This window comes from Paramormyrops kingsleyae, chromosome 16 (genome assembly GCF_048594095.1).
Source record: "Paramormyrops kingsleyae isolate MSU_618 chromosome 16, PKINGS_0.4, whole genome shotgun sequence".
Classification (NCBI taxonomy): domain Eukaryota; kingdom Metazoa; phylum Chordata; class Actinopteri; order Osteoglossiformes; family Mormyridae; genus Paramormyrops; species Paramormyrops kingsleyae.
The window spans coordinates 26,923,728-26,950,171 of NC_132812.1; the positions used below are offsets into that span (position 1 = coordinate 26,923,728).

Consider the following 26,444-nt stretch of genomic DNA (forward strand, 5'->3'; position numbering starts at 1 on the left):
TAGCATTAACACCATAGATTCAACCTTTCGCCACATCCAGTACATTTCTCCCTACAGCAAAAGCATAACCCCCCTCACAAAAGCTCAGTGTGTTGGCTTTAAAGCCAGCCAAGCTCTCAATTAGCTGTGATTAAGGTTTGATTGGTTATTAATTTTGAAGCAATTGAGATAATTGAGAACTTAGTAATATAGGCTACATTCCAGCTGTTTGCAGAATCATTAGAGTAATGAAAATTTTGGAGGAAAAAAAACTGATCGTTTGTTACATTTAAGCAGTATAAAATAGTATTTTATTTATTTAACCGATCTGAATTTGGTTAAGACAAAGTTCAAATGCTTCAAGTGTATGAAGTATCATTAATATCCATCCAGCCACCTTCCAACTGCTTATAGTGGTCAGGGTCTGGAGCCTATCACAGGGCACAAGGCTGGGGTAGACCCCGGAAGGGATGCCAGTCCATTGAAGTGTCATCAAAAAGATGAATCTCCCATAAACTGAAATGGCGAGCACTGGTCTGGAAACAGCGGAGAGACACTGGGAGCCCCCTACATGTGTCTTTCCCACGTGTGGAGCTGGTATTTTTTTTGAAGAACTGATGGCCACAGGACATCTGAGCGAAGTACTATACACCGAAAGCCTAGTGATAGTCATGCTGCAATATCACCATGCAGCGTATTGGTTAACGAGTTGTAGGTGATGCTATTGCCTGTAGATGGCACTGTTTGTCCTTTATAGCCTATGAAAAGCATTGAACTAAAACTTGTCATTGACCGAGTACAAATTAGTAAGTCACATTGAACCAAGTGCAAGGAATCTCACACTTCAATAAAAATAATATTTATTTATGAAAAAGTTTACGATTTCACGCCTGCACACCCATAGCCACACTGCTGCCTTTGACTGGTTAGTCCATGCAGCTCTGCAACATGATAGTTTATGTGTAATATATCAGTGTGAGAGAGAAACCAAAATAGATGGATGGGTGGATGGATAAACATACTTGCGTATTTAAAAATAGATGTAATATGGACACAAAATATGCAGCTCTGTCCGAAGACTTAAGAGAAGCTGGCGTGGTCCATAAGAAGCATAGGGTATGGAAGAGGGTTAGTGTCAGGACCCAAGAGCAGACAGGGTAGAGGTGGGATAACCTTATGGTGACCAGATACCAGAACTTTTAGGCCAAGTATTCAGCTTTATTTAGATAAAATGCACCTTAAAATTCCACAACACATACACAGGGAAATCTGCTTGTCAGAACCTCTTACAAAAGGCATGTTGTATTTTAGTCAGAAAATCTTGTCTGATTCAGACAAGTGTCTCGCTCACTCTCTCCCTATTCTGCGGAGGTCAGAGTTAATCACAGCTCCATCTGCTCTTATGGAGACGAACCAGCTCAGGGCCTGTAGAGGAACGGATATCACTCCTCTCGAGGTCAAACTTTGACTTGAGTGATATGAGAAACACTCGATCTCTATTTCCCTCCAATTCCCAGACACTGGCAGTCATAAACACCATAGGTGATGAGGTCACAAGTTGGTCAATTTAAGAAAGTGGGCTGCTATACCCGGAAGTTTCCATGTCTGCCGTGGCCATACTTTCTGCCTTCTCGTGTGGCTGCCCTGTTCTTTCCGGATCAGTGGAGTAGGCACGGCTCTGGATTTGTAGAACCATGCGACGGGCATAGAAGTCGCGGTAATCAGGGGGCAGGTCATCCAGTGCCCGTAGGGCCCGGTCCAGAGTTTGCATGGCCCGACTCACTGCTACCGGGTCCTTGTTCCCATATGGGTCTCTTTTGTCGTAGCTTTCGACGGACAGCTGGCGCCAGAAGACATTGACCCCCACCCCGAATTCCAGAGCCAGGGTGTTGTGGAACCACAGGGCTGGGGGGTCACCAGGAAGAAAGAGACAGTAAACAGCTTAGGACAGAGCACTCAGTGCGTGACAAGGAAACTAAGCAAAATTTTAAAAGCAACGATAAATGGCTTAAGATATTCAATAGCAGGTAACGTACTGCGTCTTCTGATGCAACATTGATGAGGTTGAGGCCTTCTTACCAGGAATGAACAGCAGGTCTCCTGGGTTCAGCACACATTCGTATCGTTTGGCCTTCACAAAGTCAGGGAAACGATCCAAGTCAGGAGTGTCGATGTCCAGGACCTCAGACTTATCTCCTGTAGGGAAGGTGTGGTGTCGACAGCACTCAGAGTTTGTGACCTTCATCCGTATTTCCAATACTAACACCCCACACTACGCTGCTTACTTCAGGGCTTTCAATCTCTGCAAATCACAGTCTGAACTCGTACCTCCAAACAATGGCAAGCGATAGAACAACATCCTTCTGTGACACAGAGATTCACGACAGAGCCGAGTACAGCAGCTGACTGGCTGATGGTCATATCCTGTCTATATGGTGAGAAAAGTTCATCTCCATTTTCCCTCTAGAGCTGATACACAATCGCCAAGCATTAGAGAGAAGGTGAAGCAGCCCTCTGAGGCTCCGTGAATGAGACTGTAACGCCTTGTTTCCACCAACACGGTGCCGGAGCTGGTGCCAGGCTTCTTCCCAATCCAGAACTGGTTCTGCACATTTTCACGTAAAAAAAAAAATTGGCCCTGGGCCAGAAATAATGGCTCGATGACACCACAGAAATGCCGGTTTCAAAATTTGGACCTGTAACGTCAACTAAACTGGGGTGAGCTATCACATCCAAACCTTCCGCATACTGGGAAAATACAATCCAAAACTGACTTAGTTTTGTCTAATATCACTGCTGCCAACAATGAAACAACTTGCCAGCTTATTAGTGGCATAATGATAAATCATTTATTTATTCTGTTGGAAAAAGAAAATTGATCTGCTGGCCAGATTTAATAATAAATTATAAACATGTCGCAGGTTGAATAAATAAAATAGTGACACTCGAGTGGCCGAGAGATCATAAGGTGGACAACAAAGTTCACTTTTTAGTGGACATTTTTATTGCAGACTCCTTAAAAGGACAGCAGTAAAACAACGAGTGAGAATAAACTCACTTTCACACACAAACTCGTTAGAAATACAGTTTTTAAGGAGAAAAAAGTGGATACAGGCAAATTTCGGTTTGGCGGCTTATAAAAACTTAAAATCCGAAATATATTGAAATAAATCCCCCCCAAAATATTCATATGACCCTGTACTCTCACTTCCGCCTGTGTAACATTTCTGTTCCATTATTTTTTGAAAGCAGTGGAAATGCGAGCCGGTTCTCAAAAGGCACCAAGCCAGAACCAGCCCAACACTGGCTCCATATTGGTGGAAACGAGATGTAAGAGAGTTCGGCACATTCATTGGGACATGCAGGTACGATGTGATTGCAAGCTCGCTGTGGAGGTCTCACCTGATAGGTAGAGGTACTGTACATCTCGGGGGCTGTAGAGAACCACACGCTTCCTCCCACTCACCTGGGCCAGAAGGTTGTCCATCACCTATGAGAAGAAGCCATTCATACTGACAGTTCCTCTCTCCCACCTCTTCCTCCTGTCCATCTTATAAAAATCACAGCTCTTCAGTTATCTGGGTCTCCAATGCCGCATGATTTTTCCCTCCAACTCACATCATAATGTGTCCACAGCTGCAGGCCACAGGAACTAATCCGAAACACGCAGGAAAAGAACTGCTCAGCCTCAAAGAACTCTGGGATACAAAAGTCTTCTGCCAGCTCTGGAAACTGCTTCCTCAAATCAGCTGGGTCCTGATTGAAAGAGTAGGCACCTTAGCTATACAAATGTCACTTTGGGCATTAGCACAAGGTCAAACGGGAAGAATCGCAGACACTCACTTTGCGGGGGTCATCTCCCAATGAGCGGAGATAGTAACTTTCATTCTGCGTGGACAAGATGGCAAGAACACATTAGTAAACGTCTCTCAGAAAACCAAGAGTGCCAGATTGAGCATATAGGGCCAAATGTCACCAACACAGAGGTTGTGCTAACCGTAGCCTTAGTTCAGGGAGATATGCCGGTAGGCCCATCAAAGACTAAAACAGGACTTGTATTACGATCAGAATACAGGAGCAGTATAATAGCCCAGCTGTTCAACGATTCTGTTCTTCATTAATGTATAAAATGTATTAATTTTTGGTGTGTAAATTGTAGCGTGACTGACCTCTGAGACAAAGAAGTCGGAGTGTGTCTCCTCTGCCGCCCTCCTGATAAGCTTGTCAAATGGCAGAGTCCTGATTCAGCACAGATTAGGGCGGGAAGGTGAGGGAGCAACAGTAGTTTAAATCCGTAGTAGCATTAAGGTAATAAAAAGGCCTGACTGCATCACAGCTGATAGAGCCACCTTTATAAAAGCCTGTACTTTTTAGTATTTAATACAGTTACAATGTGACATAGTTTGAATGTAATTAATAGAGATGGCACGGTGGCAGTGTCATATCTAGTAATTAATAATCCTTAATCCGAGAGTGATGCGCTGCTTTCTATTGGATAATTCAATTTGAGCCGGTAATAGGGGTTAATTGTTAGTTTATGTAATATCTCTGTTATTTCCATTCATATGTTTATTCAAGATATTTGGAAAAGGACAGACAGACTTATAAAAATAGCACCTGCTCTCTTTTGATTGGATGTGCGAAATCATCATTCAGCTGGTACACATTTCCTGCACTTCCATTATCATACATTCACGATTCTCCATGGTTTTAAAGCACCTGTAAAGGAAATTCTTGTGCAGAAAGTCCATCCGTGGCTCGGGGGACACGTGGACTGTCACCGGCTTGGCTCCGCCTCGGTCTGCCAGGTAGTCCACCGTCCACTTGTCACAGCAAGACCCCAGGGCTACGCCCTTCATGAGGGCTGGGCGGCGCTGGGAAGAAGGGGCACCTTTAATAAGCTCGGTTAGCACTGTACTAGGATATGCACGGATTACAATGGATAATCGATTATGGCGTATCTATTTAGTTATATATGGTTGTTCACTATTTAACAAAAAATCTTGTTTAAGATTGACTATTAAGAGTTTGCAAAACTTTCAAACGATACACTGAGGAATTTCAACGGCTCCTTTATCTAAATACAGTCGCGATCTGTGGTTATTTATGCCCTTTTGTGATTTTACCATTGTGTAAATCTCCCGAAGAAATAGCTCTTTATCCACCCCTGTATAAACAGGCACAGTCAGCTTCACTTGGCAATCCATCATAGATTTACAGAATACAAAATCCACAGAACACGACTTGTCGCTCTTTAGAACGATTTTAAAGCACGTGTTACACTGGGAACACTACGAACTTCCGGTTTTAACCGTTCAAAATAAAAGTTCTAGTTAATAATATCTCTATAAGCATGCAGTTTCGTGTCCAAATTGAAATTAGTGAGTGTGACACGGTCCCTGCAATCATATCGCAGTCATAGACTGATTTACTTCCATCCAAGGGTGCATATAAATAACTTGAGGGTGCTATGCACGCCTCCCTTAAGCACCCCAGTAAACCGCGGTCTGAGTGTGTCACATGAATGTGGTTTTAAAACCGTTGCTGGGTTTCAGCGTTCAAGTATACCGAAAATATCCCAGACTGCAGAGAAAACTAGAAAATGTTTATACATTAAAATGACGAAAAATGGATAACAACAAGGATACAAATTACTATTCTATTATTTTTCTGTTTTAAATTTATGGGATCAGCTCTAGAAGTCACAAGACATTTTTTTCGTTATATGTGTACATATACCTATATTTAAATCGTTATACGTGTACTATAAAGATAATAATGTTCAGTTGAATGGACATATAATCCTTGCGCTCAGATAGAAAATACAGCGGTTGTTTTTAAGCTCTGCCTAATTCATGTACTTAATCACCAGTTCCCGTTCAAATTTCCTAATTCGTGCATTTAATTATTTAACATTTCGATCGCCTTTTAAAGTAGCTGAAACATCAGCGTTTGTCAACTTTTATTTTAGTAGGAAAACTCAGCCAATGGAAGCAGGAAATGAAAGACCGGATATGCAATTGCGTCACAATACATAGATCGATTTTTATATATATAAAATAATGTAACAGTGGATTGCCACACACTCTTGTCAAGTCCCTTTGAGCAACTTTCTTGCTAAAGGCGCTATATGCAAAGCTCAAATGAATTGAATAAATGGTAAGTGTGTATCCTATTGCAATCCTCTGGAAGCAAGTAGGCTACCATAGATTAGAAATAGATTTGTAACATGAAGCATTCTTCCAAATAGAAAACCGGGAATAGTAACATAAGTTGGTAACTGCAACATTTTAGTCAGTAACTCTTTGTAACTTTTGAGGAAATATATACGACCTGCATTTATTTAAAAAAATGAAACAGTATAGGTTACACTGGGAGACGGCACATTTTTAATCTTACCAAAGGTCGCAATTGAAGTATTGCAAAGTAGAAAAATTTTATTGTTCAAGCACAGCTTCTGCTAGCTTTTTCAAGGAATGCCTTCTAGTGATATTAATAAATTCTGACTTCATTCAATAGAGTTAAATTGTGTTATGTGGGAAAAAGACCGATTAGATAGGCTATGTACTAAACATCGAAAAATACGAGATATAAGTTTTAGTGGATGATTGTTAATGGCGTTTTAAATTTTTAAAGCCTCCCTGAAAATGAGTGCCACACAAAGTTACTTAGCATTGAGAATACATAACACAACAATCAGATCATACAGCAGGAAATTCTACATAATTTGATAAAAGATAGTTTCAGATGAAGGTCACGAAACTGATTTAGCAATGAAATCCACCCATGTAGGTGAATACGTCTGTGAAACTAAAAACAATTCACCATGAACAGAATGATTAAAAATGTTATTTTATTCACAACTTTTCATATCATGAATGATTGTATATAATTTCATTTCCAGTGTGCTGTAGAATAATTTTACAACGAATTATTATTTCACATGCAAAACTTGTTCAGCTCTTTTCAGTCAAATCCCCATTGATCTCAAAAGATAAATCTCGTGGAAAAAAGAGAGGAAGTAGTTTTATTTGAATGTAGCATATTTTCATTTGCATTGGAATAGGCCTATGTAGAGCATCAAACGACGAACATTGCAAATGTAATACATTTTTGTGAAAGCATGCCTGCGTTCTGTTTGATGATAGTTTATCTAAGCATGCCAAATGGAATAGGTTTTTTGCTCACGGGTAAGCAATTGTGCTTACATACCTAGCAATATTCTACATTTACAGAATATTGCAACATATATTAGATTGTATATATTGAGCTACACAACAAATTTATATTATAATAGTATACAGTACTATTCATTTGTATTGTAACAACTGCGGGACGCAAACGTCATTTGTGCCCTTTGTCATTTAACATCTTTTCAGTTTTACATTCACAGATGAAGAATCTACAGTTACTGCCCGCGGCTGTGTATTACTCTGGACAGTGATCAGCCGAAGCCCCGCCCTTTATTTACGTCGCCGAACATTTCGCAGCCTCATTGGCTCGCATTTCCGCACCGCTTCGGCTATTGGCCGTCAATCGCGTCTGTCATCGTGAGAGGCTGAAACTGCCGTTCGCAAACACCATAGGTTCAGGTTGACGCCAGGTGCTGGAATGAGGAAGGCTGAACATGGACTCGGAATGACAGTGGTTTAAGCGAGAGCTGCCGGGAAGCAACCGAAACAAAGAGGCAGAGAAATGAAACGCGTCACGGTTGCCTTTTACAGCTGTGTCCTGGGGCTCCTGGGGATGGGGCTCCGGGAGCTGATGTGGGGATTCGAGGAGAACAGATGCAGCATGACCTATATGTTCGAGTACCCCGAATACCGGGTGAGTGGATCGTGGGGGTCCGTGAGGGTGGGAGGTGGGGGGCGGCTGGGTATAACGTGATGCACGGCATGCATGAGTATACGTAGCGTGCACGGTGCTACAGATATCTTTCTTACGGAAGCCAGAAGCCTGCAAAGGACCGCTCCGAAGGCAGCTGTTCTGCACATGTTGTGAAAGTGGCGTACTGTGTCATTTCTCCGATACAGAGAAGAAAACCGAACCTTTGTCGGATCGAAGTAACTTGATAATTATACCTCCATCGGCGTGTTGTCTGTGCGCAGGTTAGAGGTGATGATCAGTGGAAACAATTGGTAATGGGGAGTCCGATTTGAAGTGGATAAAGAAATTGTCGTTATGTCCAGGCAGTATTTCATTCATTTGGTGGCTGTTTTTTTTCAGGCACCCATGTCCGATCCTTCCCTTACAGTCCCTGTTGATCCTCCTTAAGTTAATTACCTACATTCACGTCGTAGGGTCATCTGTTATACGTCCACCTGGTCTTTGATTTCTGGCAGGCTGAGGAGCGGTCAGAGGCAAGCAGAAAGGGGCGCAGCCTTCACTGGATCAGCAGACCCAGTGTGGTGCTGGCGGGTCTTTTTTTTTTTTTTAAGCTACTTTCGAGCTGGTCAGAGCAGGACATCATGGAAGTAAATCTGAGTGCCAGTTTGAGCTGGACAGTTAACGGCTGTCTTCTGTTTTGTGTCTGTCTGTGTGCAACCCCCCCCCCCCCCCCCCCCCACCCCCCCACAGCGTGTACAGCTTCCCCGGCGTGTGGCAAATCATTACCCAGGATACGGGCTCTACCTGTACGGAGAGGGTGCCTATGCCCAGGAAACCCGGGGGCTGAAACTCAGTGGCGCCCCCGTGCTGTTCCTACCTGGAAACGCAGGCAGTTACAAGCAAGGTGAGGAGTCCGTGGACTGGCCACGAGCCAGTGCCTAGCTGTCATCTTGCGGGTGGAAGCTGAGTTTGAGATGAGCGTGCTCCCTGACCAGCTCCGGAGCCATGTGAATTTCGGCTGACGGATCTCCCGGAGCTGTATATCATCAGCTCTCTGTTTCCTCCACCAGTCTCAAGCTTTACTTCTCGATTCATGTGTGATTTCTGTGTGACTTAAAAAACATGAGTGCCTAACCATTTAGGGCACATTTGTTATTTCTTGTTTCCTGTGTCAGCGAGGTCCCTGGGCTCAGTAGCTCTCCGGAAAGCAGAGCGCATGGCTGGCAGGATCCACCTGAACGTGTTCACAGTGGATTTCAGAGAGGAGTTGGTGGCCCTCTATGGGGGTAGCCTCCAGCGACAGACACACTTCTTACACGAGAGCATCAAGGCCATACTCCGCCTCTACAAGGTCAGGAGACTTGCGGGTAGCATCAACATGGCCGGTTTGGGGAAGTGCTGTTTTTTATTTTTATTTTTCTTTTCCTTTCATTTTTTTTAATTTCTGTTGTCACATTTGTTCTGAGGATCACAGTGTGATTCTTAAGGCAAAATTGTAGGGTAGGACATCGGGGGATAGAACAAACAGTGATGCAATACAAGACAAGCCACTGCAGGACAAACAGCAGTGCATGCAAGACGGGACAGTGCAGGACAAACAGTAGTGCAATACGACACTGCAGGACAAACAGTAGTGCAATACAAGACAGGACAGTGCAGGACAAACAGCAGTGTAATGCGACACTGCAGGACAAACAGTAGTATAATGCGACACTGCAGGACAAACAGCAGTGCAATACAAGACAGGACATTGCATGACAAACAGCAGTACAATATCAGAACGAGTAAACAAATAAGTAATAAACATATGCAACATGACCTCAGTATAAAATGGCAGTTGGACCACACCATGGAAGAATAAATTTGCATAATATGCAAATACAGTTACAGTGCAGGTGGAACAACAACAATATATTGGAGGGATGTCGGTCACTGGGTTAGGAATCTGTTGACACAGGGAAAGAAACTGTCCCTGGATGGGGTGCTGAGGGTGGTGATCTGACAGACGCCTCATATCTCTGTCCAGAATCAGCCCCACCCCCCGCGCAGTGTGGTGCTGGTAGGCCACTCCATGGGCGGCGTGGTCGCCCGGGCTCTCTTCACCCTGCCTCGCTTCGACCCCACACTGGTCAGCCTGATCCTGACCCAGGCTTCACCTCATCAGGCCCCTGTGTTAGCGCTGGACGCTGACCTGCTAGGTACAAACAGACAGAGCTCACCCATCCAGTTCACCGCAGCCTTACTGCGGCTCATTGTGACCATGTCTGTCTCCCCCCCCCCCATGTCAGATTTTTACTCCACAGTTAGGAGACATTGGTGTGGGGGGACGGAGGAGCTCCGCAATGTGACGGTGCTGTCTGTTGGGGGGGGGCACAGGGATTACCAGGTACGCTCTGGCCTGACCGCCCTGCCCTGCCCCCAGGGAGACCCCAGCAAGCTGTCCATGGTGGTAAGCAGGCTCAGAGTGTCCCCGTCACATGACCGCAATCATGCCGAATGACTGGCAGGCAAACACCATGCTAACGTGCTTCACTGTTGCTGTGGCAACACACCCGGGTCCCCCTGCTGTTTTCGAGTGAGCGATTAGCACCTAACGAACTCTCCCTCCTCTCCTCTGCGGGGTTCTGCTGAAGACCACTGCTGTGCCCAGGACCTGGGTGTCCACAGACCACCTGTCCATCGTGTGGTATGTCTGTTCATCTCTGAACACATCTGAGCCTCCTTCTCTAGGCTGGTGGGGTGGACGTCTGCCAACAGGGACGTTTATTATAAACCCCTGTTCATGTTTATCTCTTTGATGAACTTTAAAAGTAGCTAAAGAGCTCTGCACCTGTGTGTTATTCTTGGCGCTGTTGTTCTCGCTGTGGTTGTCACTTGTCAGCTAGGGGGACTGACCACACTGTGCATGTGCGTGTGGTTGTGTGTGGGCATGTATATATACGCAGACTAGATGTCCCCACAATGTAATTATAAACCTGTTATTTTGACCATGTAGGGAAAAAATTTTCGGTCCCCACAAGGGGAAACTCAATTTTCAATATATTTGTTACTGCAATCAAAAAAGGTTGTCATTGTTGGGATCGAGATTTTTCCCATTGAGATGAATGGACGGACCCCACAAAGATATGAATACAAACGCGTATGTGTGTGTGTGTGTGTGTGTGTGTGTTATCATCTTTCTCAGGTGCAAAGAGCTGGTTCTTGCCACTGTGAGGGCCTTCTTTGATCTCATTGACCCAGACACAAGACAGGTACATAGACTATATGCCGCTGACCCTTGGTGTCCCTTTGTCACCTCCGTGTCATTCTTCTGTCCTCTGTGTTACCTGGGCTTGGTCTGTTTTGCATGAGGATACAGACATAGATCAAAGAAGAGAAGCTTTAAATGGGAACAATTTTCCTTGACCATTAATCCAGCACAGAGTCACAATATAAATGGGACCCAGTTATAGAAACTAGATTCATGAAATGGGATCTGCCTGAACTGTTTTACTGCGTAATCATTATTTAAAAAGCAGCAAAAATGACTAATAATTAAATCAGTAAGCTTATTAACTGCCCTATACAGCAGATACAATTACAGTGATTCTCAGGATATGGGTTTGATGGAAAAAGATTATTTGACTTTGACGAATTATATTTAAACGCAATGTTCTAGAACACACAGTGTTTGTTTCTGATCAGCACCCTGTAGTGTGTAGTGATCTTCAGAGGGTGGGTGACTCCGCTGGCTGTCACTGTAGCCCCCGTTTGCAGATAGCGGGCTGGTCCTGACCGTGTTAAAGGCTGTTCGATTAGATCAGTTTGTAATGGTTTTGTAACTCTGGTAGATCAATCGGAAACTGGAAAATGCTTTGGGGGAAGGGGCCAGGGCTCAGGGTGTGGCTGACACACACTGTGTTTAAGGTAAACCTCCCCTGAGAATCGTGTTTCCCCCTGGGACATGATTGTGGGTTAGAGTTCATTGTAGAAAGCTGTTAATCTTGAAGACATACTCGATTTGTTACACCACTGAAAGAGTGTTTGGAGTAGTGCAATATGGATGCGGGGCAGTGCAGCGGTAATATATTTACATTAAATATTGTTAGTCGACTAGAGTGTTGCTTAATTTAAACTCTGACTCAGATCCGTATCTTAGCATCTGACGTGTGTGTGCAAGTTTATTTTTCTTTTTTTATTCTTGGCGCTGATGATGTTCTTGCTGTGGTTATCAGCTAGGAGGACTGATCTGTGTGTGTGTCTGTGTGTGTGTGTGTGTGTGTGTATGTGTGTGTGTGTACCATCTCCACAGTTCACCGAGGACCAGCAACGCAGAATGGCTGTGTTGAAGCATCACTTCATCAGGCACCCGATGCGGCTTTTGGAAGAGCAGCACGACACGGCGGTCTCCTTGCTATCAGGTCAGCAGCAGAGCGCTGACCCCCGGAACTCCACGCGGCACTAGTCACCCGCTGACGACCTTCTCCTCTCCGTCATACAGGCCCTGCTGAGGCGTGGACAGAGGTGAACACCCTGAGGCTGCTGTACAGCGCGCCCAAGGTCGGCGTCCGGTCGGGGGCCCCCAAGCTCTCGCGCTTTTTCGCTTTCCTGCGTTGAGCCGCCATGTCGGGCTGATGTCGCTACACGTCGTTGCAGGAGCCCAGGGTGAAGTACTTCCTGTTCGCCCTCTCTGGCCGCAGGAAGGCTTACAGCCACTTCCACTGTCGGAGCAGCAGTCTGGTGAGATGATTCATTGTGACTCAGGGGCGCTACCTGGTGGTAAGTGATGGGACTGGTGTGTCGTGACAGCTGCCGTTCCGCTGTGTGTTGCAGGAGATGAGCAGCTGGCTGTATGGCTGCACCCAGATGAACACCTCCTTTTGGTGAGAACTGCGCCTCCCCTGCCCTGCCCTCACCTCCTGTGTCCAGGGAGTCCTGTACTCCCCATTTTTCACCATTTTCTGGATATTTCAGCTACATTCTGGCTTAGCAGGCGTCCCTCCCAGCTTGTGTTTGGTGCTGGTTAAGCCGAACCATCCATCCATCCATCCATCCATCCATCCATTTCCTATGCATGGTCACGGGGGTCCAGAGCCTATCCTGGAAGCGAAACCATTATATTATATAAAAAAAGAAACACGGTATTTCTTTACCTCAGAATTTTTCATCCTAATGATGAAACAGCCCCGACTTCAGATATGTCAGGTGTCTGATCTGCATAAGTGCTCAGTGGCTTTTTTCGTGGTGACATCATTTGGGTGTGTTTTCATTGTTTTGCCAGTCCTTGCCAAATATACACTTTTTTGCCCTGTGCTTGTGGTGCTGATATTAAGGGGCAGTGGACTGGGACAGGAAGCACAGGTAATCAGTGAATGATTTGCATACTTAGAGTGACCCGCGCTCTCTCCTGTCAGCGTGCAGGCTATAGACCTGTCCTGGGGGACAGAACTGCTGCCCGCCTATAAGGTAAGCCCCGTCCCCCGTCACTGCGGGCACGCGGGCGACCCGCGCGAAGGCCCCTGTGAGTCACCCAGCCGTCTGCCCGCCCCCTGCCCGCAGGTAGTGACAGTGAGGCTCAGTAACCTGTCCTCGGTGTCCCACCTGGTCATCGCCGCCTCTAACCTTGCTGGTAATCAGGTACGTCCCCCCCCCCTCCCCACACACACACACACACACACAAACAGAGTTAATTACACGTTTGGGGCTCTGACCTAACACCCATGTGAGACTGTGAGCTGCATCCTGTCTGTATCCCTCTCACAGTTCAGTGTGGAGTGCGAGTGGCTCAATTTGGACTCCAGGACGGTGTCCACGCCCGTGCCGCACGTCCTCTCCCTCGGTGAGCGTCCCACATGTGGCAGGATGCCTCAGCAGCTCCCCCTCCCCTTTGCTTTTCAAAATCCAATTAGAGCTAAAGTTTAAGGGTCAAAGCTATTTTTATACCACAGAGTAGGACAGTCTGGGTGCCTGAACGTACTGCCCACTGTTAAAAGTGTAAGATGGTATTGTACTCCTCCGGGTGATTTGGATGTTAAGACAGTGTCTGGTAACACTTTACTTGAGGGGTCACAAATAATGTAGTAGTACACTCTTACTTAATGCATTAATTAACCAGTAGCTAAGTGTTATTTGTGTACTGACCCTGTGTTTGTTCTTCATTAATCAATCATAATGGGTCATGATTTGTACTTGAGCAGTAACTGAGTTACTAAGTTTCTCAAGTAAAGTGTTACCAATATCTTTGTTTTTTTTTTTTTAAATGTACTATTATTAATTTTCTTTAAATTTCAATGTTCTTGTGATGTGTTTCATATCCTGTCTCGCTTTCATTAAGCTCTGCCCAGATCAGCCATCCCACCCCCATGCTCAGCCAGAACCCCCCCCACCAAAGACAATGTGCTCATTTTATGGTCTCTCGTATAACGACAGTAATAATTTATGGTCCGTCTTGCATCATCAATAATGAATTCCGGCATGAGTTTTACACAGAGCCAGTGCTGACAGCTGTGTTATTGTCACTCAGTGGGACACCATTTAGCTCTGTAACTCTCACTGCTTTGTTCTTGCTTTGTTAGAAGTTGCGTAGCTCCTGCACCAGTTCTGTTTACGCTCGTGCCTGACGTCAGACACAAACACGGCCCCTGGACATTTTGCATGTAGGCCAGGGGCGGATCTACAGGAGGGCAAAAGGGGGCAGCTACCCCCCCCCTACTGTATGCCCAGGCCCCTTTTTAGCCTGTACTTACCCAAAACAATTAACTCAAATAATAACAGCAATGAATTAGTCAGTGCCACCAAAATGAAAAGTACAGTGAGCATCGTTTTAACCATGAGAGTCAAAATGCTTAGATATATTGTCAGTATGTCAGTGTAATTTGCTCCTGAGCTCCACAATGCTGAATGAGTCGATTCTCACTTTCTCATTGTCGTTGACCAATCATTTTTCTTTAGCAAACTGATACTTAGTTGATTGCTTTGGAGCAATTTTCAAATGACAAGTAACATGTGCAAAATAACAAGTGTAATCCCAACATCATAATGTCCCTTCATCATTTCTCATCGCTTCACACAAATGTCCAAATGTTTTAGTTCAATCCATCCATTATCGTAACCGCTTAACCCCCACTGGGGTCGCGGGGGGCCCAGAGCCTATCCCCGGAACAACGGGCGCAGGCGGGAACCAACCCTGGGCGGGGACCAACTCAACACCGATTCTTTAGTTCATATATGCAAATGGTTTTGTACAATTCTCATCATTTGGCATAATGTTCAGTTGCTTTAATCTTGTTGGTAAGATGTAGTTTCCCATTGTAATAATTTTACACCCAAAACTATATGTGTGAGATCATCGTGTTAGCCACCCCATGCTAAGCAGTTAACCAAGCTGTCAGAAAGATATATTCCATAAATTGCAGTAATACAGCATTGCTGTTATTGTTTTTGGTTCCCACAGTACATTTTGTTATTCTTTTCTTGCCGTTTTGCTCTTTTTGTGTTATGCAGTGATGTTTGACTTTTTTTTTTTTTTGCTAAGTTGCTCCCCTGTGGTTCAACCCTGTATTTCTTCCTACAGCAGACAGGTAGGGCTGGGGATGCAGGCCGAACACAGATGTGCTGTTAGCATGAAACCCTGCTGATTAATCCTTCTGTGTTTGGCTGTTTTTTTTTCTACAGGTCTGACCGTCAGTGACGTCACTCTCAACTCCACTGGGCTTCTGCACACCGTGTGGCTGGAGAACTTTCACCAGGTGAAACACTGATCTCAAGGCACAGAGTTGTCACCCACATGCCCAGTACACTGTCCGAGAAAAGAGTACAGCCCTGGTTTTGTTCCCCAAGGTACAAATAACATTAATGTACCCCAGTTGTACTCCACTGTTACAAAAATGTTTTCTGTACCTTAAAAGGTTAAAAGGTACACGAGTCTAGAGCTAGGGTACAATTGGCAGATCCTTGAGGGTACAGCCTCAGTGACAAGTCCCTAATTTGTCCCTTGAAGGGTACTTTTTTCCTGACGGTGTATGCCAGACACATCATCTACAACTCAGTAAATCTCAGAGATAATCCCTTTCTGCTCCCTGAAACTCAAGGATGGTCCAGCATCTTTTTGAGGCTGATGGATCACCACCTCAGGGATTGTCACCCTTAGCCCAGTGAACCTCATAGATCTGGGATCATCAGCTAGAGGGGTTGGTCACTCTCTGCCTGGAGAAACGTATAGATCTGGGATCATCACCTGCAGACAGAGCAGGCCATGGCTTGTGTTTGAAGCATGTGCACCTCTGCTCCATTTGCAGGTCTATCAGGCTTTCAGAATCACCGTTATGAGCCAGTGCAAAACCGCCAAAGGTAATTAGAGTTTGTTTTTTCCTGTGTGGATTGTGGGCAGCGGAAAGCAAGGCCACTGATGGAGGTCGGTCTGGACTCTGCAGATCACTAACACTAACACTGAGTTGAGCCACCACCGTCGGCCCCCAGTTTCACAGTTTCTGTCTACCTGCCCCTCCCTGTAGACCGCCTGCCCAGCGTTTACAGACTGTCCGTGCCCTGGTTCAGGGAGGGTTTTTTCACTGCAGCCAGGTGGGTCACCTTAGCCTGCTGCTATTTTCCTTATTTTCACCTCCCTTCCTGGGATACTGCTGTATTGTGATCTCTCTCTCTCTCTCTCTCTCTCTCTCTCTCTCTCTCAGTGTGCCCTCAGTAACAGAGATAGCTGCCATGCTACACACTAGCCGACCTGATAACACATCCAGTGTCCTCCTACAGCTCCACACTGCCCCTAATTGCCAGTACAAGGTACAGCACCGTAGTCTTCGGCCTTTTCTCGTGATACATTGCAGATTTTAATGCAGATGCACAGGTTTAGTTAAAAAATGCTGAATGGTGAATCTTCCCGCCCTTAGGTGTCAGTGAGGACCTCTTTCCCCAAGGTGCTGGGCCAGGTAAAAAATGTTTCAATAACCAAATAGCCTCATTAGCTGAATAAACAGTAAGTCACCTTCAGGCAACAGCCTGGCCAGACGTCCTCGCAGATGGGCTATGGTCTGTACCAAAGTTGTCCAAGCACTGATCCTGCTTTACTGTCTCTCAGAAGCTCACAGGGGAAATTGTGACAACAAAACTCCTTTGAGCTTGTTTGGTGAATCTAGCTGTGATGACACTTAGAAATAATGCTTAAAAAAGAGTAATCAAGGTCCCCAAGGTGTCACTCAAAACAGTGTTAATTTATACAGCCCAGCCAAGCTGCAAGGTCACTGTGTCTGACTCTGTCTGTGTTTGTGTGTGTGTGTGTGTGTGTGTGTGTGTGTGTGTGCATGTGTGTGTCTATCCCCAGATGCTCCGTTACTGTGGTCCAACCCTTCCGTCCTACACTGCGGTGGGCTTGTTGCTGGCTTGCGAGAGACAGATTGATTCCTTAATCAGGACAGGTGAGATGGTGCCCAAAGACAGGAAGGCTGGTCTGCAGTGAGCCTTAACACCCCCATCGATCATTAAAGCAGATTCTTCCGGGGGTGTGCCAGTGAGTGATGGCTTTGAGGCTGGTATTGCTGATTAAAAACGTCTTTTGTTCAAGACGAATCGAGCTGCGTCTGTTTTTTTTTTTTTGTGGAACAGATGTATATCGTGTTCAGTAAGTCGACAGCGAGACAACATCTTACGCTTCTCTTCAGGATTTAAAAATAGTATTTTAAGATTAGATTAGATTAGATTAGATAGTACTTTATTCATCCCTTGGGAAGGTTCCTCCGGGAAATTTAGACACTAGTTCTTTGTGTTTTGGTTTGTCATGAAACACATTCTAGCTCCAGTTGGGTTTATATGTTGTAAGGACAAATTAGACTTATATGTAGTTATTTTAATTTATATATAGACATCATTATCAGTGATTTTATAGTTTCCAATGTTCTTTTCATTGCACTCACCCTACAGGTCGTCCGTTGGCCATGAGCACAGCTGTAGGGGGCGCTGTCCAGCCGCATAAGGTGGAGATCCCAGTCTACTTGCTGCAGCTATTGCTAAGGTTGGTCTCGCCTGCCACTCCCCGTTTGGCGTCCCCAACCCGGCTCACTCTCCCCCTGCCTCCTGCCCTTCAGGCTCAGCTGGTTCCGGGACGGCTGGTCCGCCCTGTCGCTGCCCCTGCCAGACGGCCTGCCGGTGTCTACCCTGGATGGCGCGGGCGGCGTGGACCCAGCGGAGGACTGGAGCCGGCTGCTGGGCCTTGTGCTGCATGTGCTGGGAGCAGCCGTGGCCTTCTGGGGCAGCGCGCTGTTTCGGCTCACCCTGCGCACACTGTCCCTGATCATGGCCCCACTGCACAGGCAAGGACCTCCCCCCAAATCACTGCCCGCTAACTATCTGTCCATCTCTGTGTTTATCCGCCATATTTCCATTCACGTTTCTCTCCTGCAGACCTTGTTTGTCCAGGCACTGTGGTGTCCTCCATCCCTGGGCTCAGGTACTGCTCATCCTGATCCTGGGGCTGCTGGGACAGGTCACATGCGGAGCCCTGGCCTTCTCACTGGCCTTCCTGTGCTACCTGTACCGGGTGAGCATCTAAGGTTACTGCCTAACCCTAACCTTCTCAAACTCTAACCCTCGCAAATCCTAACCCAAACCCCTTTCAAACCTTAGCCCTAACCTTCTCAGACCCTAACTAAAGCCCCCCCTCCACTGACATGACTGTATCAGATGAATAGGTCTGTGTCTGCATCTCTGAGGGCTTCCCCCCATAATGCCCCCAGCATACTAGCTCTGAACCTTCTGTCCGTTAGCTTTGTGTCTTGACCGAACTGTTCATGCCTGCACAGGTGCTGAGACTGCTCATGACGCATAGGACTCTGAAGCACGTCCTCAACTTGGTGAGTGACCAGTCAGTCCTGGCTCTCGGAGTAGAGCATTCCGTTCTGAATGCAGGAGCACTCTGCCTCTTCCCCAGAGTAGAGCCATTCTCCAGGACAAGAATGTAACATAGATGGCGGAGAAGTTGCAGTGCCCCTGCCGTCCCCCAAAACTGAGCACCCCAGTCTCTTAGTTTCTGTAACCTCCTGAAGTGTTAGAACTCCAGGGCTGCGGGTTCGAGGCCTTCCCTCACACAGCGCGTGTGCAGCTTGCATGTGTTCTCCATGTCTTGCAGGCTTCCTCCTGCCCTTAGCATGATGTGTATGCCTTGTGTTGAGCTGGCATCCCGTCCAGGGTGTCCCCTGTCTCGTGCCCTGTGATAGGCTGGCACCCCATCCAGGGTGTCTCGTGCCCTGTGATAGGCTGGCACCCCATCCAGGGTGTCCCGTGTCTCGTGCCCTGTGATAGGCTGGCACCCCATCCAGGATGTCCCCTGTCTCGTGCCCTGTTATAGGCTGGCACCCCATCCAGGGGGTCCCCTGTCTCGTGCCCTGTTATAGGCTGGCACCCCATCCAGGATGTCCCCTGTCTCGTGCCCTGTGATAGGCTGGCACCCCGTCCAGGGTGTCCCCTGTCTTGTGCTCCTTGTTTTCTGGGAGAGCTCTGCTCTTCCCAGGACGCTGTTCTGCAAACGCGGTTATGGAAAATGGATGGATGGACAATGAAGAGCTGCTTATAAAGCCTCTATATTCATCTTAGTGTGTGAAGAAAGAAGCCTGCCTCCGCCTCGCTCTCTTCATTGTCCGTTCATCAGGGGAGCGTCAGTGTTTATCTGGGAACAATCAGGGCCTGTATGAACAAAGCCGGCATCCTCTGAGGCTCTTTGTTAAACTCGACGCCTAGCCGTCGCAGGCGTCTCTGACTCCTCCTGCCAAACCAAACCTAAAATAATACATCTGCTATCTCTTGCATCATAACACCAAAATCCAGACGTTTGAAACTGTTAAAGCCCATGTTTTGCAGCCTCTCGCCTGTCCAGAGTGGTTAACTGCTTCCCTTCTGGGATATCTCCCGTTGTGAGCTGTCACATCACGGCCGCATACATTCAAAACCTCAGCTTTGGTGGCTGAAACTTGCCTGGATCATGTGACCCACTGATCCCCCGCCACCCAGATAAACCGCACAACTGGTATGACAGGAATGACGGGATGCATGAACAAGATGGCGTAACTTCAGACGGCATAAACGTGGCATTTCTGGATGATGATGATGATGAAATATTGTTTTGGATGAAGGTTCCTCATTTTCTTTGGAAATTAACTTTGCTTGTCCACCTTGATCTGTAGTCTTTGATTAGAATGATATAGTGCATCATTTAAGGGTTTACAGAGTTGACTTGTTGCGCATTCTTCGGTGTAACAGGTCTGAATAGCTCATGCTAGCATGCTAAAATGCCGGCTAACTTAGCATGACATGTACTGACATAGCACCTAACGGGCCCCTTTACCTTGCAGGGGCCCCAGCAGCAGAAGGTAGACAAAAGGAGCAGCCCCGTGGATGAAGACGGTCATGTGGATGAAGACGGTCATGTGGATGAAGACGGTCATGTGGATGAAGACGGTCACGCGGGGACTGCGAAGACCAATGGGGGCCCCTTGCTAACAGACTTGGTGCTTCAGGAAGTGACAGATGATCTGGAACTACACCTGAGCTTGTCTGCGCTGCTAACCCTGCCGTTGGTGTTGATCATGCCCTCCATGATCCACTGGGCTCGGAGCCTGAGGTGCAGTGCCTTCCGATGCCAGCCCGTTGCACCCGTGGGTGGGGCCCGGGGGCTTTTGCTGTCTTGGGCCCCCCGCAGGTAGAGGGTGGTAACACACCCTGTCTTTTCTCTTCCCTGCAGGTACGCCATCCAGCTGCAGCCTGACCCCTGCTGGCCGCTCACCCTGCCTCTCCTCACCTCCACCATCCTGCTGATCAACTGCAGCTGTGTTACTTTCAGACGCAGGTACTCGTCGGCATCTGCCCCCCCCCCCGTGTGCCTGCTGGGTCGATTCTGCGAGTGGTGCCTTATACCTCATTTCCACCAACACGGAGTTGATGTTGGTGCTGGGTTGGTTCTCGCTTGGTGCCTTTTGAGAACTGGCCCACATTTCCACCAGAATGGAACAGGAATGTTGCATAAGAGGAAGTGAGAGTAAAATATAGGTCCACATGAATTCCATTTTTTTTGGATCTATTTTCATCAGTTTCAGATTTTTCAGTCTTTATAAGCTAAAAAAAAATTAAGGAGACCAAAGTCTCATAGTTTTCAGAGAATGACTCGTTGCACTATTGCCTGTATCTACTTTTTTCTCCTTAAAGACTGTGTTCCTCCCCAGTCTGTGTGTGTAAGGCAGTTTATTCCTTCTTGCTGTTTTACCTTTTAAGGATCGTGCAATAAGAGTTCACTAAAAAGTGAACTTTGCTGTTATATCTTTGCCTCATTATCTCTTCACCACTGGAGTGCAACAATATTTTATTTATTCGGCCTGGCACGTGTTTATAATTTTATTAATTCTGGCCAACAGATCGATAGATATAAATAAATAAATGTAATTAAAAATACATTTTAACGTTATTCTGCTAATAAGCTGTGAAGTTCTTTCATTGCTGGCACCGGCAATATTAGATAAAACTATATCAAGTTATGAATCGAATTTTCCGGATATTCAGAAGGTTTGGATACGATAACCCGACCCACTCTCTCTGATGTTACCGTGCCAAATTCGGAGACCAGCTGTTCTATGTTTAAACCTGCTTACACTGGTACCTGGGCCTTCGCTGGAAGCTCAGCCTATCTGCACTCATGCCTAGTCGACTCCCCGGCAGCACGCATGTTTGTAATGTGTTGTTTCTCTGACTGATACATCGCTTTGGAGTAGCGGCATAATTAGCCATTCTGGGCCCCCAATCTGAGGAAGTACAGGTACCGTAGTGGATAGAATTTGCTGAATGGAGGGTGTCCCCTTTCTACACATTTTGGTGGGGTGAGGGGGCCGGCGGTAGGTTCTGAATTGAAACCTCTCTGATGCCCCCGCTCTGGATAAAAGGATCTGCTGGATGTAACCGTAGAGGATGGGTGCAGAGTTGCTCTTGGGTGGGGGCTGGTGGTGGGAGCGGCCTCCCCGTCCTTAATCACTGCTCCTCTCTGTCTTTCAGTAAGCTCCTGGGCCTGGTCCCTCTGCTCCTACCGCCCATCTGCGTCGCCATGGCTACCTTCACCTTGCTGCACCTGTACCGCGTAACCCCCCTCCTGTGCGTGGCCCTGATGCTGCTGCTCCTCTGCAGCCACGTCTGAGTGCCGCGCCCCCCCCCCCCCCCTCAGGGGACAGGCTCTCCCACAGTCCTCTGAGTCTCCTGAAAAGGGTTTTGTGGTCCTTTCGTCGGTTCAGGTGTGGTGACAGTGACCTTAATTTTCATCATCGTCTTATGATAAGATATGATGAGTTTTGACTGTTATTATGTGAAGTACCATTTTTTGTTATTATTTGGAGGTAATCCAAGCCTTTGGGTCTTATTTGACCGTCAGTGAAGTGAAGTTCTCCAGTCGGCCTGCTTTTTCTCCTTTACCTCCCCCTCCCCCCTCAGAAGCCCCGCCCCCTTCCCATCATTCCCGGGTCTCCGCTCTATTTTTTGCTGCCAGGCTTTGGGTCCCTTCGCGTGGGTCCTGCAGTGCCATGAGGGGACTCTCCTGACACTGTAGTGTGTGTGTGTTTTATATAAAACATTAGAGATGTGTGACAAACACGTGTTAGGGGCCATGATCCCTCCCCTTGTCCTCCCACCCTCAGCCACTAGGGGGCAATAGGAAGCACCCAACTGATAGAGAGTGCCGTTTTTATGATGCGGAGGTCATTTGCTTCCTACCCTCTGTCCCCGCAGACAGATGTGAGTTTGTAGGCTAACACTGTCGTCAGCGTGAGTGTGTATGACGTCTGAACACTGAGCACACCCGCATGTCTGGACCCGCTACTGGGCCGGTGAAGTTCAGCCACAACCCCCTTCCCTCTGAGGCCTAGCCGACCTCCACTGTGATAAAGTACACGCCAGTGCCTTCCTGCAGAGATGCCCCCTCCTACTGATCTGGTGTGACTGCTGGGGACCCCTCTAGTTTAGCTCGGAGGTTTTTCCTCCAGCAGAGGGTGCTCCTGACTCCATCCTAAATAAGTGAGCACATGGCCGTGAGGGAGTCTGCATGTCTTAGTGAGAGATCAGCCATAGCGCCCCCTTATCCACCTGCTGGTCCCTCACACCTCAGTGACACACCTGTGTCACCTTCACTGTGAATGTACCTGTGTGTGCGTGCGTGCGTGCGTGCGTGTGCAAGCTAAATAAAGTATCTGTGATCAGGCCGCATTTCAGGTACATGTATAAATGTCAATCAGTAACAAATCTGTGTAGGCTGAAATTAGAAAACCATGCTTTTCGATGGTGTGAAGTGGTCTTTTTAACCCCTGTATTGCCACACCACGCTCCTGCTGTAATTTCCACACCAGCTGTCTTTAACATTACCCAGAGGCCTTTGTGGGCCCGTTCCCATGGCTGGCAGCCAGGGGGCGCCACGTGACCGTGCTCAGCACCCCCCAGAGGACGGGCTTCACATCTAGTAGATGACTGTAGGCCTGTACCATGTCCGTGTTGCGTATGGACATGCGCGACACGCTGATGTTGTAAAATGGTGACTTAAATGTGCGTATAACTGTGTTTTAAACAGTGTCGGCTGCTTTGGTCTTTTGTTTGGCACGTCCCGTGAAACGCAGCCCGGCGTCACACGCCAAGCCTCGCTCGCCCATCGGTAAACCGTGACGTCTGTGGTCGTGTGCCCCTGCGCCCGGCCGTCTGCCCAGGGGGTCCTCGGGGTGCAGTAGAGCCAGGAGCCCCATCTCACCGTGTAAGCCCTGTTACGCTCCAGCTACTGGCCAGTCTGCCCAGTTACTGCTAATGATAGCAAGTGTCCCTGAATACCGACTAGGCGAGCAGTCTCGAGTCTCCCTACGTGGGACTGTAGGAGGAGGTAAAAGGCCACTGTGCGCGGGTCTCTCTCTCTGGCCCCTCTGTCCTATTTCATGTAACTCCCTGGCATCATGGAGCAGAAACGTACCCTGGGTGAATTCCGTCGGTGGTTTTCAGGTAATCCTATGCGCCGGTATCTCGGGTAAAGGCGTTTATTGAATGGTATGTGGAAGGTTTTTACATTTTTGAATATGAATTATTTGAAGATTGTGCTATTTGTACATATTGTTGTTCTAATTAAAGTTATAAAGATGTTGCGACTTCTGCTGAAATGTTTACTGACGAGCGTCTCCTGGGCAAGTATGGGGGCATCTGTGATCATCCTCAGGTTTATAAGGTACTGAGGGAGACTTACAGGTGGGACATGGAGAGTCAGCTACGCAGGAGACGTAGTTTAGGATAATGTCATTTTAGTGTCACTAATGATTACTGTATACAGCCTTATGCCGCAAAATGGTGTCAGATAACCAGTCTGCCCCTGGGACGGTCCATGTTTTTGCTCCCTCCTAACTCCCAAGACTGTGGACCGTCTGGGGCTCCCCGAGGACTGTTCCAGAAATACTAGTTTAGGACTTTTTCAGCTCCCGATCCCCCACCTGTGCCACTTGTCCCATTATGACGCCTCGAGCCCCCCTGGTCACGGTGACAGGCTGGTTATGACACCATGTTGCTGCAGAAGGCTGTAGCACAAGTGACCTCACACTTAAACCTAAACGTAGCCACACAAACTGATGATGAATAGATACAAACGTGCTGGAAAGAGTCAGTAAATACAGGTAGATAAATCCATATGGATAAAAAAATTAGTAAATGTAAAATATATATATTTCAGAACCATTATTTTAGAAGACTATAAGACGGCCCTGATGAAACGTTGCTACTGATGAACATTTTAACGCAAAATAGTGTCATTCTGGATGAAAAGCTGTCAGACGACTCTGCACACCAGATGAACTGAAAGCAGACAAAAACCTGCACACTAAACCTGAAAGTGTGGGATACGAGGGCAGGACAAAGGTTAGATGAGAAGAAAATGTACGGGGAAGGACAGGACAGGAAAAAAAACTCCCAAGAACAGGCTGTGCAGACATCATCAGTGATACTCAAATGACAGTGGTAAGATTGTGACATTTAGTGGGAAGCTGGGATCACAAATCAGTTCCTCAGTCAGTCAGATACTAACATGAATGGTATTTAAGGGGTTTTTCTTTATAACACATGACATTACAGCTTTACTTGATCTTCACACCAATATTTCTGAGTTGGGGGCTTGTAGCTAATTTTGCTTGTTTTGCTAATGATTCATTATTATTTATTATTGAGAACATGGAACATCTATAGTGTTGCTTTTTGTGACATTTAAAATGTTAATATATTGAACTTTAATAATTTAATATTCCTTAGACTTGAAATATGAACAGGAAGAATGAGAATGGTAAATTGCTATTTTTATACCCTTAAAGCAGGGGTCTCCAACTCCGGTCCTGGAGAGCTACCGTCCAGCTGGTTTTCTATCCTACCCGGCTTCTGATGAGCCACACCTGTTCTCAGGTAAATACCAGGAGCAGGTGTGGTTCATCAGAAGCCAGGTGGGACAGAAAACCTACTGGATAGTAGCTCTCCAGGACCGGAGTTGGAGACCCCTGCCTTAAAGCTTTTAGAATACTTTAGTCACACTGAGGGAAAGTCTGTTCAGGGGCCATTTTTCTTTCACTGGAAACTGTGTGTCTGCAGTGAGCAGGAACCGTTTCCACCAAGTGCTTCGCAACTGTAACTGCGCCAGCAGGCCAGAATGATCCAGAAGGCACATAATCGTGACCTGACACACCAGAAACGTCTGTGGCTATACTGATGACCAGCTTTCAGAACCCAACAGGACCCCCCTGCACCCCCAACCAACGATTTAAGATGGATTAGTTTGTTGAAGTACAGATATCAATGCTAAAATGCTAAATCTGTTCTTGAATTTTTCACAGAACTTTTGTTCACTCCCAGTTGTTATTTTGCAGAAAAGTGAAGTGCATGCTTATATTTAAATGTGGTCTTTCAATTGCAAATTTCCAAAATGCAAAACATCTGGTCAGCTTTCTGCAGAAGCATGAGCCACAGTGAAACTCAGCCACACACGTCACTTGATCATATCGGAGTGTTGAAACTTTTAGGAAACCAGGTCGGACATCTGCCAGTGCTGGGTTGGTAGATGGATCTCCACATCCTCGTCACACGACGTGCTCACGCCAAGGCACACGGGCACCCCGAGTGTGGCAATGTCAGTGCTCACCCCGATATCCTAACCCCATGTGACATGGGCCGGCTCAATCAAACTGCCATTTCACAGACACCACTACTTGTTTCCACATTTGTGCTTTCTTAGAGACTCTTGGGTGATTTCAAGAAAACATGGTACAAGTCTGTGTCTGACAGTTCTGAGTGTTTTCCTTATTTTGTTTGAGTAAAGACATTTTACAGTTCAGTCACTATAATTTTTTACGTGATGCATCCAAAAATAAATATTTTTAAATTGTAGGTTTATCATTTAATACCTTTACAGCCCTGGGGCCAGAAGCATGGCAGGCCAGACACCTTGAGCCCCATTGGTTTGTGAAGGTCTGAAGTCCAGAACTCAGAACTACAGTACTGGAGGGCTGCTGGAAAGGATGCCAGTGGCTGAGGGCAGGACGAACCCCTCATGGGACTGCTGTCCTCGTGGGTCATTCAAAGGCTCTCTGAAGCCCTCTAAACATCCAGTTTGATCGAGTCACGCT

The 26,444-nt window shown here is 46.7% G+C and overlaps 2 protein-coding genes across 3 annotated transcripts; one reads left to right on the plus strand and one right to left on the minus strand.

Moving 5' to 3' along the window:
- Positions 1–1,176: 1,176 nt before the first annotated feature.
- Positions 1,177–5,263, minus strand: tyw5 (tRNA-yW synthesizing protein 5). Of its 2 annotated transcripts, XM_023823837.2 has the most exons (8): positions 5,106–5,263; positions 4,699–4,853; positions 4,149–4,218; positions 3,823–3,867; positions 3,598–3,735; positions 3,382–3,469; positions 2,059–2,175; positions 1,177–1,884 (listed from the first exon to the last, which is right to left on the minus strand). In XM_023823837.2, the coding sequence occupies exons 1-8, from the start codon at positions 5,187–5,189 to the stop codon at positions 1,547–1,549; spliced, it is 1,035 nt and encodes a 344-aa protein (XP_023679605.2). In that variant the 5' UTR covers positions 5,190–5,263; the 3' UTR covers positions 1,177–1,546. The 2 variants fall into 2 exon arrangements, with proteins under 2 accessions (XP_023679605.2, XP_023679606.2); XM_023823838.2 differs by lacking the exon at positions 5,106–5,263 and having other exon boundaries at positions 4,597–4,841.
- A 767-nt stretch (positions 5,264–6,030) lies between these two features.
- On the plus strand, positions 6,031–23,939 carry pgap1 (post-GPI attachment to proteins inositol deacylase 1). The gene is made up of 28 exons (XM_072700376.1): positions 6,031–6,138; positions 7,359–7,806; positions 8,557–8,710; positions 8,982–9,157; positions 9,833–10,004; positions 10,095–10,255; positions 10,440–10,492; positions 10,991–11,057; positions 12,098–12,206; positions 12,287–12,345; positions 12,442–12,525; positions 12,619–12,668; positions 13,200–13,251; positions 13,345–13,422; positions 13,549–13,624; positions 15,460–15,533; positions 16,083–16,134; positions 16,299–16,365; positions 16,476–16,581; positions 16,689–16,727; positions 17,120–17,213; positions 17,716–17,806; positions 17,880–18,104; positions 18,196–18,331; positions 18,594–18,644; positions 20,139–20,407; positions 20,528–20,632; positions 21,826–23,939. Exons 2-28 carry the CDS (start codon positions 7,675–7,677, stop codon positions 21,962–21,964), a joined length of 2,871 nt encoding a protein of 956 aa, XP_072556477.1. The 5' UTR covers positions 6,031–6,138; positions 7,359–7,674; the 3' UTR covers positions 21,965–23,939.
- Positions 23,940–26,444: the final 2,505 nt, after the last annotated feature.